An 18,459-nucleotide genomic window follows, 5' to 3' on the forward strand; every position below is an offset into this window, starting at 1 on the left:
GCACCATGGTCAAGGGAAGGAGAGGAACAGCGGGACATGAAGATGGACACGAAGCTGGACCCGACGTCACTCGAAGCGCTCGAAGGAAGAGAAGACGCCAGCCGGTCCAGAACCTGGTCAGACCGGACCCCAGACCGGACCACCCAGTCCCAGGCCCGGTCAACCGGTCGCCAACCGGATTTCCCACGAGCTCGTACCGGAAACCAACCAGACGGAAATCTGCGAGGTTTCCGGTTGGCGACCGGTCGACCGGCCCCACGACCGGGCCACCCGGTCCCCAGCCCGGTCTGACCGGCCCCAGACCGGATCCGACGGGAGTGCTCCACCAAACTGCCTAAGTTATCCACTTTTGTACCTTTTCGCCTTGCTGGTCATGTATGACTATATAAGGACCCAGGACCCCTCCTTTACCCCTTAGACATAATTTTGAGCTTAAACCAACTTTGAGCTTAGTCTCCCTAGGGTTAGCATCCATCTTGGACAAGCATCCCTCTGTAATCAAGGCCATCCTTGTTGTTGATTTGGATATTGTTGAGTGAGATTCTAGTACAAGCTACTCTCTCTCCCTCACCAATCTCTTCTTCTCCAACACCAATCTCTCACCGGGAATTCTGCCGCGTGCCTCTTCCGGGTGATTCTATTGGCGTGGTCCATCGAGCCACGGGGTAAGTATCGGGTGTATCGGGTTGGTGTGTGTGCGTGAGTACCGGTGTTCTTCGTGTTCCTCGTGTTCCTCGCGCTCTCCCACCTCTTCCCCTTGGATCTTGGGTCAAATCGCGAGATCGGGCCAATCCCTAGATCTCAGATCTCATCACGCGACGTCTTCGTCGATGGCGGCGTGGAGGTGGTTGAGGACGGTGTAGTCGGCGGTGGCCCACGCAGCGTCGGTGGGGGCGGCGGCGACGGTGCCGTCGACATGGCCGAGGTAGCCGGAGTGGCCCAGGGAAGCGCGCATGTAGATGCACCACTTGGAGTAGTTCCCGGTGGCGAAGGAGAGCAGCACGGGGCCGGCGTGACGCGGAGCGCCGGCGGGGACGATCGCGGCGGCCGAAGCGGCCGCAGGGGTGGAGGAGGTCCCGTCGGTAAGGGCGGTGAGCTCCATGGCAGCGGAAGGTGGGGTGGCGGCGGCCCGACCTAGGGCGGCGGCGGCCGAAGAGGCGGCGGCGGCTAGGGTTGGGAGGGGCGGCGGCTAGGGTAGGACCGAGATTAGTCTGATACCATGTAGAAGGGTTTTGGGGGAAGCCTCACACGTATAATGACGTGGGGTTCCGGTATTTATATAACAGGCCAGAGGCCTAGGGTTAGGTTACAATTACAATACAGTCCTACAGTAAATACAATATGTGCAATCTAACAGTTGGGCTCTGGTACGGTGGAGATCAATCCTAACATAACAATCTTCCTAACCCACTCTCTCGCAGCTACGGTGCTCCCTCCAACTCTTGCTTCTTCCCATAATTTCAGCTCATCGATTACCCTGCTCACTAGTTGGTCAGTAGAGCATTGCAATTTGCAAAGTAGTGTTGCCAAATACGTGCGCATTTCTCTGTTTCCACAAAGATAAGGCTACCAGAGCACTTATCGTGTCGTACCTCATTTTATCTTGTTTCAACACTCTTTTCCTCGACTCCAATCACCACAACTCCAGAATGCTATCACTGTGTGGCTGTTGCCCCCCCCCCCCCCCCCCCACAACTCATAGAGCATTGCAATTTGCAAAGTAGTGTTGCCAAATACGTGCGCATTTCTCTGTTTCCACAAAGATAAGGCTACCAGAGCACTTATCGTGCCGTACCTCATTTTATCTTGTTTCAACACTCTTTTCCTCGACTCCAATCACCACAACTCCAGAATGCTATCACTGTGTGGCTGTTGCCCCCCCCCCCCCCCCCAGAAACCGAAGTATACCCAAGTACAAATGTGTTGAAACTGAAGTACACCGATGCACATTAGTAGTAATACCTGAAGCACACCGACATATAAGTGTGCTGAAACCCGAAGTACAACTATATTGAAACCTAAGTTCATCTAAAGTACAATTGTGGTAGTTTTCTAAGTACCGAAAAGAAAAGTTTGTGATATACTCCCTCCGTCCTCAAATAAGTGGACATCTAGGTTCAAAATTATTCACAAAAGAGTGTACTTCTATCTTTTCAATGCACTTTTAAAGTAGAAAAAAAAACACTTCTCTCCTATCACACGGGATCAACACAAATAACATTTTTCACATGGTCTCCTTGTTTTCTACATGCATTTAGCTCATTGGCTATGGAGAAATTGAAGAGGTGAGAGATGATAGTTAATAATTTCCAAAGCAAAATTCTCAATATGCCTTGAAAACCCAGAAGTATACTCTTTTGAGGACGGAGAGAGGACTAGCTACTATGTTACTTTTGTTGAGCCCTTTCGTTGTATCAAAACTTTGTGAACTTTTTTCATATTTTATTAATTTAAAGCCGGATTAATCTTGAGTCTGCCGTCCAAAAGAAGGGTATATGTTGCTCACCAAGCGTTGGCAGTGGAGACGAAAACTCTCTTTATGTATTTTAATATGCGTGCGCCGCATGTCTGCATTGGATTTCTTGGAAGCCAAAACTTGAAAACTTCTATACACTGAAAATATGAAGAGATTGTAATCATATCTTCTTCGCTTTCCCCATGGCAAGGTTGATATGGGCTGGAGTTAGGAAACTTCTACACTGTGATTGGAATCTCGCGGGGGCGGATGATTTCATTGCGACCACCAAGGCCTGTATGACCCCCTTCGTAGGCTAGCTTGGTTCACCTTCGCGGCCTAATGTTGGATCCTTTGAAATATTTGCAACAAACTAACCATTGAAGGCAAGCTGATTAAAAATCATGCTTATGTTTTCTATCGGATGTTGATTCATATGCATTGTTGGAGGGTTCTAGTCGGACAGAGGGACAGGAAGATCCTGGATGTGGTGGTGGACGACGTCAGGAGGCTCTACGCGTGGACTAGTGCGTAGGACAACTTAGCTTACACTAGTTTCCGCCTCGCACATGGGATTGTATCAGACTTATCTTAGTTTATGTGTGTGTGTTTTTCCGCATGCTATGCGTTGTATGGCCTCTTATGACCTAGGTGTGGTTAAAAAGATGAGTGTGAGTTGTGTTGTTGGTTGTAAGACAATGTTTATGCCATGGGTGGCTTTATATATAAAGCCGGGCCAGAGGGCCTTATATTTAAAAGAACTCTGAATTTTGACATTGTAGTACTATCTCTGTCCATAAAAGGATGCCACATGTCGACGTTTTAGTGTATACATATATATCCAAATTTTAAAAAATCTCCAACATTTTTTTAGGAAAGGGAGCGAGTATTTATTTTTCACGTAGTGGAGTGGGAAGGACAAGAGACATCACCATCACGTTTCAAGAAGGAATTAGTTCAAATTAGGGTGGGAGTTTGCGTTGTTCTTTGGGCTATTTGGAATGTGCGCAATGATACTGTTTTTAACAAACCGAAAGAACGAACTTTCTTACAGGTTCTCCCTATGACTATTTACTGGGTCCGTACGTGGTCTTATCTCCAGTTGAAGGAGCAACGGGTTGTCATGGAGTCTGGGTGCAACTAACTGGAGACGGTAGCACGAGATTTCTTCAACCGGTGTGGGTGGGGCTTGATCATAGGATCACTTTGTGATGGTGCTTTGGCTTTTGCTTTATTTTTCTTTCGCTGGTTGATTTTCATATCAACTTGAGCTAGAACTTGAGATGTAATAAGGATAAAACTCGACTTAATAAGGTCATAATGATAAACTTGATGCAGAAGCTGAGGCGGCACGTCCTCCCTTTCTAAGGCTGGTCATAGTGCATTGTATCATATTGTAGTATCATGCATATGATACTTGTCTATGATACTATAGTGGGTGGTATTATAGAGTAGTATCATAGAGTAGTATCATAATCTTGTAAATTTATTATTTTGTAGAATCCCAATACAAAATGTGTGTACAAGATCTATTTAGCATTAGCTTTTCTCGTAATATGCGCTATGATACAGTATCCACCTATGTTACTCTAATCTTGTCTCTCCTCATTAATTAGATGCCACATCAGCATTTTTGTGGACCTAAGATGCATGATACTACCTAAGATACTAGCACTATGGCCAGCCTAAAAAATCACCATCATGATCCATGTCCGCCCCCGCCGCCACTTGCCTATGCCAGGTGGTCCTGCGCATGTCGTTGCACATAGGGATCACCGTCGCCCGGTTAACGACGCAAACGCCACGGCCGGCTCGGCCTGTATAATAAGTGGACCCGTACGGGTGAGCCGATGCTTAAGCATCCATCGATTGGCTTCTCTTGCAAGCGTCGAAGCAGATACCTTTTGGACTTAAGCGTTGGCCATGGCCCGTCACTTCGTTCTCAATACCGGCGCCAAGATCCCGTCGGTCGGCCTCGGCACCTGGCAGGCCGAGCCCGGCGTCGTCGGCGACGCCATCTACCTCGCCGTCAAGGTGCGTCGCCGTTTGAAACGGTGCATGTTAGTTTCTTCCCGCGTTGACTGCTAGTAGTTCAGTATAGCACCGCTGCTGCCGATGGAGGGTCGGAGGTGCTCGATATTCCAGTTTTGTGCGAAAAGAGGACAATCAGAGCTAGACTTTGGGCTAGCAGCTGACAACATGCTCGAATCATGAGGAAGATGTATGTTAGAATCAGGCAGTGTGCTACTTTAGAACCGGAGTTGGATGGTGTTTCATGACATCTGAAATTTAATTTCTGTGATTAATTATGCAGGCTGGCTATCGGCACATCGATTGCGCTCAAATCTACGGGAATGAAAAGGAGGTAAATCGATCGATCTCCTCGAATTAACTCAATTGTGAAGCAAAACAATCATTGAACGAGAAAGGCACCACTACCGTCGGCCTTGCAGATTGGGTTCGCTCTGAAGAAGGTTTTTGACGAGGGCATAGTCAGTCGGAAAGATCTTTTCATCACCTCCAAGCTATGGTCAGTCTAGCTCGTTTTCAGATTCTGCCATCATTATCTTTTTTTTATTTAGGATTAAGCCATTGCAAATATCTAGAAACTTTTAGTACGTAGTAAAAAAGAACTGAATATTTTTATAGGAACTCTAGCCACGCGCCTGAGGACGTCCCGGTTGCACTGGACATCACACTCCAAGACCTGCAAACGGACTACGTGGATCTCTACCTTGTAAATCCTACACGTTCTGAGTCTCTGAGATGCACTCTCTTTCATGTTCTGACCCAGTAGTATCTTAAGATGCATTCCTTCGTCAGGTACACTGGCCTATACGGCTGAAGAAAGGCTCCCGCTTCGGCCCAGAAAACGTTATCCCGTCCGACATACCGGCGACGTGGGCGGCGATGGAGAGCCTCTACGACTCCGGCAAGGCCCGAGCCATCGGCGTCAGCAACTTCTCCACCACGAAGCTGGAGGACCTGCTCGCCATCGCGCGCGTGCCGCCGGCCGCGAACCAGGTGGAGTGCCACCCCGTCTGGCAGCAGGCCAAGCTCCGGGACCTCTGCTCCTCCAAAGGGATACACCTCTCGGTACGTACAGTATTTGCTTATTATGCCTGTCCGACGCAAAAAAAACATTGTCGTTGCTGAAATTTGTTGCATCCAGGCCTATTCGCCGTTGGGCTCGCCGGCGATGTTCAAGGCGGGCAACGTGCTGCAGCACCCGGTGGTGGTGTCGACGGCGGAGAAGCTGGGGAAGACGCCGGCGCAGGTGGCGCTGCGGTGGGGGATCCAAACGGGGTACAGCGTGCTCCCAAAGAGCACCAACGAGGAGAGGATCAGGGCCAACCTCGACATCTACGACTGGTCCATCCCCAGCGACCTCTTCGCCAGCTTCTCTGAAATCGAACAGGCAAGTTTAGGAAGAAATCAACATCAGCAACATATGCTGAAAACAGCTGCTGCAGTGTTGACACGATGTCAATGGTACCATGCATAGCATAATCACTTATGTATCTTGACGGGTGACTGATTTGCAGGTGAAGCTGGTCCGAGGGGCGTTCTGGACACACCCGGAAGGCTTGCTCAAATCCGTCGAAGAGGTTTGGGATGGGGAAATAGTCTAAACTACTTCGTCTGGGAAGTGTGTGACCTGACTGTACCTTGGCTAGACGCATACACCAGAACGTTGCTAGGGCACAGAATAACGAGTGTGTTCTCGGTGCACTGCTGGTCTGCTGCCCTTCCTCCATTTTAGGCAGTCGAGTGAGCTTGAGCTTCACCGCTGTCACAATGTAGTAATTTGCAAAAGTGACTTAGTTAAGTCCTGAATCACTATTCTAAGGTGGACACGTGGCTCGTTTCAATGCTGACATGTCACATGTTGGTTGCAGGGCCCTGGTTGGCTGTACCGGGCTCACTAAATTTGCTATCGAGACGGACCATTTAATGCGGCCTCTTTATACTAGGTTTTAGCAGCGGCACATTTTTCATGGCCCATACAGGTCATGTTACTTATCTAGCCCACTCATGTTCGGCCTTTTAAACTCAGAATATATGTTCGGAGTTACTATCCTAACCTACTATTTTTAATTGAACCTGGCCCGTTACTTGCAGCCCGTCAATGCCGGTGTGTTAATAGTGGTTCGTTGATACGGGAGGTGCTATACACCACCCTGGTCGGTGCGGACCAGGCACCGCACCCCCCAGGGTGCCTGTTGGGCCGGCCCAGTGACATTTTTTTCGTTTATTTTCGTTTTTTCTGTTTTTCTCCGTTTCTGCTGTTTTAATTTTTTTCTTTTTAAAAAATTTAAAATGCCAATGTGAAATTTTTTCGGAAAAACAAAAATTTCCAAAATTTGTATATTTTCGAAAAATTGAAAGCATTATTTTCTAGATTTTATTTTTTTATATGAACAACTTTTGGATTTGAACAATTTTCGATGTGAACAAATTTTACATTTGAACATTTTTTAAATTTGAACAAATTTTAAATTTAAACATTTTAAAATTTTAAACAATTTTTGAATTTAAAAAAATTCATATTTGAACGGTTTTTAAATTTGAACGGTTTTTAGATTTGAACGGTTTTCAAATTTGAACATTTTTTTTAAAAAAAATCAATTTGAACAATTTTTTTAGAATTAAAATTTTCGAATCTAAAAAATATAAACAAAACCGAAAACAGAAAAAAGAAAAGAAAACTGAAAACTGAAAACTGAAAAAGAAACCAGAAAAAAAAAAGCAAAAACGAACTGCACAGGCTAAACAGACCCAAATGGGCCGGCCCATACCCGACCAGGGGGTGTGCGGTGGCCGGTAGCCACCGACCTGGTCGGTGTATAGGTTTTGCCCGTTGATACAGCCCGACCGGTTGTCTTGGCTGTCCCGTTATGCAAGGCCTGCTCGTCTTGGCCTGTTAAACTCAGCCTATCTGTACCTGTCCATTCATATTGACTCGTTTATATTGGCCTGTTTGTTTGGCCGAGTTGTTTCATGGCGTCCTATAATAATTACTACATACATACATAATACACATGGAATATTTAGAAAACAGTGTATCGAGTTACATACATGTGTATCCGCACCATCCACATAACAGTTAAATTCCTTCAAAATAAATAGAAGTTCAACTTGCACCAAAGCAAGATCACAAGCCTAAATACAGTTCAACCATCCACCATAGCACCACCAGCTCACCATGTTTACTCATACACGGACCTAGGGTGACTTCTTTTGGGCTTCTGCTTATGCATAAGCCAGCTTCTGAGTTTCGGTGGGGAGAAACTGTGGTGGGTAGAAGCTCCTAGAAGCTAGTTCCTCCTATTCTTTTGGGCTTCTAGAAATTATGGCTTATTTCTATATTAAGTTGTAAAATGTCTATAAAGCCCCAAGAAATTGACAACACAAATCAGCAACATTGGTGATTGGTTTATAAGGTCATACAAATCAGCAACATTGGTTTATGACAACACAAATCCAATTCAGCAACATACCTTCGTGACAATGTAGACCAAATAAAATCAGCAAATTAGTTCATGACAATACAGATCAACAAATTGGTTCATCTAACAAATCTTAGTAGAACATTAATTTTTATCTTGTGATACAAATAAAGTCAGAAATAAAAGATATCTTCAGATCAACAAATTGGTTCATCTAACAAATCCTAGTAGAGCAACAATTCACAATTAGAGAACATCTGGAACAAATATACTAACAGAGTATCAATTGAGCTTGTCTTTTTGTGTTACTTGTTTTACACATATATAAGAGAAAATGAGAACCGGGCCATTATTGTGATACTACTACAGTGTAGTTTGCAAAACAAAATCATCAAACAATTATGTAGCAGGTGGAGGGATCTAGCAGCCGTGGTCCAGCTGTCCTGGAAGGTGGAGTGCAGACGATGGAAAGCTACCCGTCAATCCATCATTTCTAGATGTGGCAGTGAATCGGAGATGTGGATGTGTTCCTGGATTGGCGACGCAAGCTCCTGTCGCGGGGCGACGTTGGGCTGTCAGGCGGAGAAGATGGAGGAGATCGACTCGGGGGAGAGTGGAGGCTGTCAGGCGGAGGAGATCCAGCCAAGGTTGGATTCGGGTGGATGTGGAGTTGCGGAAGTCAACGGAGGTGAGGGAGCGGCGGAGGTCCGCCGGCGGCGGCAGCGAGGAACCGAACTCGCCAATCGCCATGTTCAGATGCGGGAGTCGCTGCGATATGCGAGATGCATTGTTTCGTTTTCTTTTTTTTTCTTGGAGCTGGCCAAACGTTATCTCTAGTGGAGGGGCAGTTTCCTGTAAATAGAACTGGAACGCGGGGGCAAATCAATGTACCGATTCGGGACTCCACCTGAGAAGCTCGGGAAACTGCTCGGATGCAGATTCTGGAATTGCACGGGAGGCTGGCTTCTCGGTGAGAATAAGCAGGTTAGAAGCTAGAGATTTCTTTTGGGCTTCAGCTGCCCACCACCTAGAAGCTGGTCTAGAAGCCCAAAAGAAGTGGCCCTAAATGTATCAAGCTTTGCCTTAAGTGGAACCTGCTTATCTTTTCCTTCTTGTATCTTTTTGTTAACCTCGGATAGATTAGCTTTCTAGGAGTCGACGAGATCTTGCAGCTTCGTTTTTTCCTCCGCTCTGTCTCCAGTAAATCAGTTAAGGTGCTCATATTTAATCGAGTGGGTTTATGCTCGAGTCCCACATTCTGAAGAATCATAGGCTTCTTTATTCTCCTAGCAATTACCTCAGATAAAACCAGGGTCCCATTCTCGCTCTCTCCATCTAATGTAGGTCTACACATCTCATCTTCGACTTTAGCCTTGTTTACCCATAAATACAAAAGACATATTGGTATTAGAAGAAACAATTTATAAAGCTTTGTTTCGGCGAGAACTCATCAAAAGCCTACTTACAAATACATGTTCTACTGCAGGGGAGTAGCCGTCATTCTTATTGCGATGTGTCTCCTAAAATAGATCTACGAAACTTGATTTTTTACCTATGTACAAGTCTTCCTGAAAAGAAATACATACATGCAGAAGACTTATAGGTTCTACAAGGATCTTGTGAATAATGCGTGCATAATTGCCATATGTTAAATGTTGCATTGCAAGTTAATCACTATGTAGAGCAGTTCGATGCATATCATCTATATTGTAGACATAATTTGCATAGTTTTGGGCAAATAACAATGAGCACAAAAGCTAAAGCTTCTACGAACAACTATATATCGAAACAGGAATTTAGTTTTGAATACACTTGAGCTGTCCATCATAGAACTAAGCAATGTACCATTGTACCTTATTAGCAAAGGAAGCATCATGAAAATGATACAAAAGTTGGACACCCTAATGAGTGTTTGCTCTTTCCTTTCGTAGTTGACATAGGTTTTGTACAGATTCACTTTTGGTCTCGTTCCATTAGAAAAGAGTAGCTCTTATAATTTTGCTACTAATAAAGGATCGTTTGTCGCTCACTCCGTCACATGTGCTCTTTATGCGGAACGAATCGATACCCCCACCAGCATCCACAATGCAGAACGAATATATACCCACCACCATCATCAGCAAGCCCACAGTACTTATCCAGAACGAATATATAACCACCATCCCCAACCCCAAAGGCCAAAGCCCACCGTCCCTCATCTTCTTTGATAGTCTTTCTCAGTCTCACGCGGCTTGTCCTGATCAAAGATGGCCGAGTCCTTCGTCCTGAACACTGGCGCAAGCATCCCCTCGATCGGCCTAGGCACATGGCAGCTAGAGCCTGATGTTGTGGGCAACGCCATTTATGCTGCTGTCAAGGTCTTCTCCGGTTTCTCTAGTTCTATCTTGATTCCCTTTTCATGGTTTTTGTGAATCTTGAATACTAGTATATCTTTATCTGTATGTTGTGTTGAGATGACTCTGCGATTCATCGAGAAAATTGATTATTTACCAAGAAGTTCACTAGCCTTGCATTATGTCCCCGAAGTTTGTTGGCCATCCGCAAAATACCCAAAAAGGAATAGATTTCTATATAATTTATCCAAAGGGGTTTTTCTGTAAACTAAATACATTTAACCCATTAATCGTTTAGGAAAATACTTCTTTGCCGCTAGTATATTTTTATTAAGCAGTCAACATTAGACAATATATTTTTTCCAAATTTCATATTCCCTCCATCTAAATTTTGATAAATCCTAGATAACCTTCGTGGAATGTAGGGATTACCATCTTTTGTATACGCTAATATGCATGCAGTTGTTGGCCGGCTGATTTCTAGGAACGATTAGTACTGCATCTCATATTTGTTATTGTTGCTGCTGCCACTGTCCACTGCATCTCATTCCCCGCTGCTACTGCCACCGGCTAGGCCGCCATTCTCCACCACCCGCAGTCGATGCCACTCTCGTGGCGTCAGACCGCACCTCCCTCCTCGACCCGCCACTCACCGCCGATTTGCCACCGCCATGTACCTCTTAACCCCCCCCACATCCCCCTCTTCGGCGCCCCTCACACAAAACAGTAGCCTCGTTGTCGGCTAGATCCCACCCCAGAATCCTAAGACCCTGCACCCCCTAGCCTAAGTTATCAACCTCGCTCCATCGGTGATGCACGGCCAGCCACATCGTCCCCGTCTCCGGTGAGGTATCGGTCCCACCTTCTGTTGAGACACAGCAGCCAGCCGGGTCTTCTGTGTCTCTGGTGAGTTGGGTGTGTGGTCACCTTCTTCCTCCTGACCATCTTCTTCCTTCCAGACATGTTCTTCCTCTCCCACCGCCATCGAGCTAGGCCATACCACGATATGACACACACGCTCAAGGAGAAAGGGTACGTGTCGTGGCGCTAACGCGTGCTACGAGCATCAGATTTGCCGATCAGTGATAGTTTCTAATCTAGTTGATTGAACCTAGCCCGATGTTTTGCATCATCTCCCGCCCACCCTAACATTGGTGCAGCCTATATGCCTTCTTTATAAAATAAGAAAGAAAATCCCAGCCCGAGTAAGATCTACCCCACCCTAGGCCAAATTCTCCATTGTTGGGGTAATATATGATCTATAATTGTGCTCCTACAATTAGAGGGACCGGCTGTCCATTTATTTTATTGTGAAGCCTCTATTGTGTAATTTTGCCAATGGATAATCAATTTTGGTTACATGATCCAAGGCTAGTGAAATTTTGAGTAAATAAACAATTTTCCATAGTTCATTGGGACATGTTGAACTTTGTGTTCTTTGCCACCAACAATATCTATATGTCTTATAAAGCAAAACCTCACTAGAGGGTCATTTAAGTTGTCTATCTCAACATGCAAGCTATCCACATCATCCATTTTATTAGCCATCCAATTGTCCATGTCACCCCCACTAACATTCATTAATACTCTACATGCAAGCCACATCATCTATTTTTAAGCCATCCAATTATCCACATCATCAACTTTTAGCCGCCAACTAAACAATTTCAAGTCAGTTTTTTTCCAGTTAGCCTGACTATTTAGCGCCAACTGAAACATGCATGTTCCTACAAAGAACATCCTATTCCAATTAACTTATATCCTTTTATTTTTTATAAAATAGAGTTATCGGAGAAATTCCCGCTGCAACGCGCGGGGTATCCTTCTAGTATGTATGATTGACTGCCTCCCATGTTGCTCTAGGGCCACATTGGGGCAAAACACTTACCATCGACGGCGTCCCCATCCCTCGTGCCTCCCTCTCTTGTCGTCGTCACGGCGGTGGGGATCTTCCGTCGCTTACCCTCCCCTCCTCCCGAGCGCGCGTCTATGAGATCCATCCCCGCCCCTATGCCATGGACGACCTCCTCTCTCCTTGGTCGAATGCTCAGGTCGAGGGCACGGATCTTCACCGCCGGCTTGCCTTTGGGCCAACGAGCCTGTCCCCACTCAGGGTGTGGTTGCACCGCCAAATCCCATCTAGGATTTGATGGGATGTGCTAGGTGGTTCAGATTTGCACCATGGTGGTGCTGCGATTCCCTTCGACAAGTTCCTTCCTAGGGCTTGACGATTGTCAGGGGTTAGCTCACCGGTGTGGCGGCCTAACGGTTATATCTGGCGCTATCGGGTCACCGACCAGCTGGATGTTGAGGTAGCTGGTTGGCTTTGGTGTTGACTAGTTTGGTAGGAGTTGGTCCTTGCCGTATTTCTGGAGCGTGTCGCTGGTGCGCCTGGTTGGAGCTGAGCCACCGAATTTTCGTGGGTAAGTAGGTTGGCAACAGTCTCCACATGCGCCGTCTCCGTATCCCTGTCGTGGTGGCCAAATATTGGGGGTAGATGCGCCTCCGGTGAAAACTGGGCATGGTTCAGGCCATTGCTCGCGAAGGCGACTCATGTTAGCGTCGCTTTTCGTGTGACCCGTCTTCATTGATCTTGGACGAATGGTCGAGTTCCGGAAGGCTACATCGGGGAATTCCAAATGGACGACATGCCTGGAGTTTGCCGGAGCGGCTGGATTTTGGTCGCGCGCAACCGTGTATTTTCTGACCGTTTGGTTTCAGAGGGAGCATTGCGAAGCTCTATGATATGTTGCCATCGTGGTACATGTCTTAGTTCCACGGTGAAGTCATACGTAGAGAATGCCATGGAATCCGAGAACTGAGGACTAGCGATGGAGGTTTCAGTTCTGGTGGTGAAGAGATTTTGGCTTGGTGATTCGTGACTTTGAGCAGTGGCATCGACAAGTGGGGGCAACACAATAGGAATTCAGTGTCTAAAATTGCAGATTGAAAACCCAAGATCTGGCCTTAATTGGTTGTGCCTGGCAATAGCCTTGTTGAAGGCATTGTTTTGTGAGTGCAGACTTTCTCTCGGGTGAAAACTTATGGTCATTGATCATGGCGATGACGGTGCTTGTGCACTGTTCCCTTCTTGGAGACATCGCTTTTGGAGATGGTGGATTTCTAGTGTTGTCTTGTGGTGTCTGGCCGTTGTTATAAGGAACAATTCACTATAGATTTTTATTTCATGTAATTGTTCTTTCTTATTTCGGTTGTGTGCATCCGTATTGCCACTAGGGCACTACGTTGTTGCAGAGGCTGGGTGGTGTAATTGATATATTCAGGATATTAATATATGCCCTTTATCGAAAAAAATGGATGGTGTGCCTATATCCCTCGATCTGATGGATCACGCCTCTTGTGTCTACTTTTACCATGGGCCTTGGTGTGACTCTTGCTACTACTGTGACTTTAGAGTCCCCCATGGTCTCTTTGTCGCCAAGCACCTAGGCATGGTGATCCTCTTTGACTCATTCTCTCGGCGGCCGTCCTGATGTGTGTTGGTGGTTCTTTTGGGGCGGTGGCTTGCCATGAATATGGGCGTGTTTTAACTCATGAAATTTCCCAAGGATGGTGGTTTGGTGGACGATGGAATGTTGGGTAGGGGCATTGGCAAAAGCTTTGCACGATTCCGTGCCATCGACAATGACATTGTTTGGCGCCGTTCCCCTCCTTTGGAGGTGTCATTCAAAGCCCCTCTCATGTCGACTCCGGATCTGAGCTCTTTGCTGGTCTAGCATTTGTTCCAATGGTTTGCAATGTGGATGCAAGTCGGGTTCTTTTTGGTTTTGATTAGGTTGGGCGACTCCTGCGTGAAACTGAAGACTTGGCTTCATTGCTGGGACCAAGCAAGCTTCGTAGTTTAAGCTAGGATAGCTTTGCTTGTTCTCCCGCATCTTCTGGAGCCTTATTTTTTTTACTTTGTGCTTATATCGTGTAGCTGGCAATCCAACATGATGCTGTAAATCTCATGGCCCGGTTGTGGCATTATGAATTTAAAGCCGGGCGCTTGGAGCCTTCACTTTAATATTTATAATGAGTGACTTCTAAGGATCAAACTGACTTGCTAAGTGGAAATCTCTGTTGAATCAGTTACCTAAACTAGCCCAATAGTCGCTTCTACTATGGAAAATCTCCAATATTTAAGTTCACTAGATTTTGTTGTTCATATCTGTTGTAATGTTTCTTTATTGTATATTTTAGTCTTACATATATCCAATTTTATCGTGGCCTTATTCCACCTTCTAAGAGTTTCATGCTTTCGTGGCAGGCTGGATATCGGCATATTGATTGTGCTTCAATATACTGTAATGAGAAAGAGGTATTTAATAATTATTTGAACCATAGCTTCCATCGTATGTTTGTCCCTTCAATGTGTATGCTGCTATCAAAAAAAAAATTGCTTAATGGGTTAAGTTGAACTGATTACTGAATTCAGGAAATAAAACTTCAGTTATATGTTTAACTTTCATGTTGAAGATTTTACATTAGTCTAAATATTTAAATTATATGATATGGAAATCATACTCTTTTAGTTTTGATATATGTGCATATCATATATATCTGAAGTTTTTTTCCCAAATGTAAATTACATTTTTCTTAAAGCAACATTGATGGAAATATACCTTAATATATCGATGATAAGTCTGAAGGAAATACCTCACTTCTGAAATTTTGAATCAGGCACAAGCGATAAGATGTGAGACAGTGCATGAACGAAACTGAAAAAATTACCTCGGAACATTGGGCTAAACCTTCTAGAGTGGCCACATTATTACTTTGATTTGAAAATATGCTATGACATAGGGCTAACTAAATTGAACCAATGCCCATTCATAGGTTGGCTTGGCTTTGAAGAGATTATTTGACGAAGGTGTGGTGAAGCGTGAAGATTTATTTATCACCTCTAAGTTATGGTTAGGCTTCATTTCCCAACCTCAGTTGAAGCAAGTGGAATTATTTGTCTTGTCAAGAATATTCTGAATATTGCAGGTCTGATCATCATGCACCTGAAGATGTTCCAGAGGCAATTGGCACTACTCTTAAAGATTTGCAGCTTGACTTTTTGGATTTGTTCCTTGTAAGTTCCTAAGGCCAGTTATTTGAACTGAGTAAATGAATTTCTTTCAAGAAAAACTGAGTAAATGAATCAACCAAGACACACCACCTGTTACCTGATTTTGTTGGTTTAAATGATCATACTTTTGTAGATTCATGAACCTATCCGTTTAAAAAAAGGAACTACATCGAACCCTGAAGACTTTCTCCCACCTGATATTCCTGCTACATGGGAAGCGATGGAGAAGCTATACGACTCTGGCAAAGCTCGAGCAATCGGTGTGAGTAACTTTTCTTGCAAGAAGTTGGAGGATTTGCTTGCCATTGCACGCGTGTCTCCAGCAGCCAACCAGGTTGAGTGCCATCTGATTTGGCAGCAAGACAAGCTCCGTAAACTATGCCAGTCAAGGGGTGTACATCTTTCTGTAAGCTTGAAATGTCATTACTAATATTCTAGTAGCTTTTCTTCCAGTTTTTGCTGACCTGCCATCTTAATTTGTATACTATAGTACTGCACAAGTGCCCCTATATTCTCACTGCACAAGTGACATATGTTCTTCTGTCATTGCAGGCATATTCGCCATTAGGTTCACCTGGTACATCAGAAGTCAATGGGCCTAGTGTCCTTACCAATCCTATTGTCATCTCTGTTGCTGAGAAGTTGCAGAAAACGCCTGCACAGGTCGCCCTGCGCTGGGGCCTTCAAATGGGACAGAGTGTACTCCCAAAGAGCTCCAATACAGCAAGGATCATGCAGAACTTCGACATATTTGATTGGTCCATTCCTGAAGATTTGATGGCAAAATTCTCCGAGATCAAACAGGCATGTCTGAATTCTGAACGCATGTTTTTTCTGTTGTTCCATGTCATTGACTTCTGGCCATGTTTGTTGCTCCCAGAATCTGGTAGCCTAACGATATGCACATCGTAATCTAGAACCTCGAAAGAATAGACCTTTCTTTTCTCGGAGAAATATATCTTCGTAGAACTCGGATCGTACCCTTTCATTCTTGATATCTGACATTTTTTCTGATTTTAAAAATGCAGGAAAGGTTGCTGAGATTTGAGTATGCAGCTCACCCTCTAAGCGTTTACAAAACCTTGGAGGATTTTTGGGATGGCGAAATCTAAATCATGTGAACTTTTTTAGAGTGAATAAACTGAATGAGCTAGTGGAGACGCTGCATATCCGCAATCTATCATTTCGAAAAAATATATATCCGCAATCTATCCGTGTTCGTTAAATAAAGTTGATTTTCGCAGATATTTTCCTTTCTGTTTTGACAACCTGATAATGTAATAACTGTGTTGTCGTTCGGACAAAGATCCGAAAGAAATTTGCTCTGCTTTTCATATGTGCTTCATATTTCTAAAAGAAGCCTGCTTCCGGGTGCTTAATGCTACTACAGCATAATGTGTGCCTTCAGTTTTTTTTCCCGAAAGTGTGATGTATATTTTAATTTATTACTACCTCTGTCTTAAAATATATTATGTAAACTTTTTTGTAGAACAAATAGAGGGAGAGAAATTGATGGAATACCATCGATGTTGTATTGAGCCTCTCGGGCGAGTATATATAGGAGTACAAGACTTGGAGGCAAGAAGGCTCTCCTATAGATAAAGTAGGTTTAGATTATAAATCCTATACTACCAAATATGCGTATACCAAATATATTTTTAACATCCCCGCGGTCGTAGCGGTAGTGACATAAACAATGGAAGCGTCGCAGATGGTCAGACTCGAGAGAAACCGAAGGTAGGAACCAACGGGTTGACACTCCCCCGTAGTCGTAGCGGGAGCGTCATGCACAATGTCGTGTCACGAATGCTTGGATAGAGAAAGTCGATGTGCTCATGCGAGGTGATTGCCCTTTGTGCCGATGTTGAGGTAGTCGAGAGTGTGGATGATGTAACCTTGGTCGGTGTAGCCGTGCAAAGAGTTGCCTTGGTCGAGGTCGTTGTCGGGTGCCAATGTCGAGGTAGCCGCACATGAAGCTGATATGCCGAAGAGGGGCGTCGTTGCCCAAGTCGATGCAGACGGAGCCGCCGAGAACGAGGTGCTGCTCTGCATACTCTGGTTTTGCCAGTAATAAGACGCAAAGACGAAGTCGATGAAGACGAGGTGTCGATCTGGGCTTGCCATGCCCGGGGATGCGTCGGGAACGAAAACACATACCGATGTTGCCAATACCGGGCGTGCGAGGGTAGGGACCATTATAGACCGTGCGCTAGTGTCAGGGGGTACCAGCAGAGGAGGCCTCCAGAACGGTGACGAGTCGTAGAGCGGTAAAGAGGGAGAGGTGCCGATGTAGTCCACGGTTGTCGGAGTAGACGAAGTAGTCGGGGACGAGACGATGACACTGGCGGCGACGAGGTCGCGATGGATGGAGACGTAGAAGGCGGCGAAAAACCAGTGGCGGCCTGGTGTAGCCATGCTGGACACTTAGACTGTCGTACTGGTAGTCGGCGATGCCTGCGATGACCAGAAGTGGCCATGAAGGTTACGTGTGGTGGTGTGGCGGCGGTACTCGAAGTAGGCAAGGAAGATCCTGGTGGCTTGACGTATACCATACGCGGACGTTGACGACCCGCGCCAAAGGAAGCGGTGTGGCAGTTGCCAGGAACGTCGGTGCGTGGAAACGGCGAAGTAAACTGTGTGCGGCGAAGTTACGACCCAAGGGGAAGACGTAGCTACACGGCGCAAGTCAGAGAAGGTTACTTCAATCAAGGTTCCGTTGGTTCATCCCATTGATTGAAGGAAGAGTGTTTAGTGAAGCTGATGCATTATCCTCTGTGGATGTTGGTCCGTCTGGAATGACAGAAACACGGTTTGGCATGGTGAATCTGGACGATCTCTAATTGGTTCGGTTTGATGGGCGATGGAAACTACCTTTGATCTAGCCAAGATTTGATCTAGCCAAGATTGGAAAGAAGAAAAGAGAAAAACCAACAAAATGTAAGGTTTGTTTTATGGTACCTTCTACTGTGACCTGAGAGGGAGAAGTAGAAAAAATTGTACGGCTGAGATTGTTCCATGTACATTCAGCCCATCCAGCCCATTAGTCGTAAATTTCAGCAGAAAACGATAAGAAAAAAAATACTAGAATCCATCTATGGACGTCTGCACCTGGCTACTCCTCCTCCTCGGAATATTAGTTTGTCT

General features: G+C 45.4%; 2 protein-coding genes across 3 annotated transcripts; both read left to right on the forward strand.

The window, feature by feature from the left end:
• Window positions 1-4,297: 4,297 nt before the first annotated feature.
• LOC127322087 (aldo-keto reductase family 4 member C10) lies at window positions 4,298-6,327 on the forward strand. Its single transcript, XM_051351048.2, has 7 exons — window positions 4,298-4,489; window positions 4,770-4,820; window positions 4,909-4,985; window positions 5,105-5,192; window positions 5,279-5,551; window positions 5,628-5,873; window positions 6,001-6,327. Exons 1-7 carry the CDS (start codon window positions 4,379-4,381, stop codon window positions 6,085-6,087), a joined length of 933 nt encoding a protein of 310 aa, XP_051207008.1. The 5' UTR covers window positions 4,298-4,378; the 3' UTR covers window positions 6,088-6,327.
• Window positions 6,328-10,070: 3,743 nt separating this feature from the next.
• Window positions 10,071-16,649, forward strand: LOC127322083 (aldo-keto reductase family 4 member C10). 2 transcript variants are annotated; one of them, XR_007864528.2, is made up of 8 exons: window positions 10,071-10,262; window positions 14,509-14,559; window positions 15,078-15,154; window positions 15,231-15,318; window positions 15,449-15,721; window positions 15,868-16,119; window positions 16,344-16,481; window positions 16,513-16,649. XR_007864528.2 is itself a non-coding variant. In XM_051351037.2 (7 exons), the coding sequence occupies exons 1-7, from the start codon at window positions 10,152-10,154 to the stop codon at window positions 16,425-16,427; spliced, it is 936 nt and encodes a 311-aa protein (XP_051206997.1). In that variant the 5' UTR covers window positions 10,071-10,151; the 3' UTR covers window positions 16,428-16,649. The 2 variants fall into 2 exon arrangements, 1 of the variants encoding a protein (XP_051206997.1); XM_051351037.2 differs by having other exon boundaries at window positions 16,344-16,649.
• The last annotated feature ends 1,810 nt before the right edge of the window (window positions 16,650-18,459 follow it).

Source organism: Lolium perenne, chromosome 1 (genome assembly GCF_019359855.2).
Source record: "Lolium perenne isolate Kyuss_39 chromosome 1, Kyuss_2.0, whole genome shotgun sequence".
NCBI lineage: Eukaryota > Viridiplantae > Streptophyta > Magnoliopsida > Poales > Poaceae > Lolium > Lolium perenne.

What these genes read in the sequence shown, in the direction of transcription:
- LOC127322087 (XM_051351048.2), top strand. Translation starts at nt 4,379, where the DNA reads ATGGCCCGTCACTTCGTTCTCAATACCGGCGCCAAGATCCCGTCGGTC. An exon ending in CCATCTACCTCGCCGTCAAG is followed by an intron (nt 4,490 to 4,769) that starts GTGCGTCGCCGT and finishes TTAATTATGCAG; the next exon opens with GCTGGCTATCGGCACATCGA. An exon ending in TCTACGGGAATGAAAAGGAG is followed by an intron (nt 4,821 to 4,908) that starts GTAAATCGATCG and finishes TCGGCCTTGCAG; the next exon opens with ATTGGGTTCGCTCTGAAGAA.
- LOC127322083 (XM_051351037.2), top strand. Translation starts at nt 10,152, where the DNA reads ATGGCCGAGTCCTTCGTCCTGAACACTGGCGCAAGCATCCCCTCGATC. An exon ending in TATACTGTAATGAGAAAGAG is followed by an intron (nt 14,560 to 15,077) that starts GTATTTAATAAT and finishes GCCCATTCATAG; the next exon opens with GTTGGCTTGGCTTTGAAGAG. An exon ending in AATTCTCCGAGATCAAACAG is followed by an intron (nt 16,120 to 16,343) that starts GCATGTCTGAAT and finishes TTAAAAATGCAG; the next exon opens with GAAAGGTTGCTGAGATTTGA.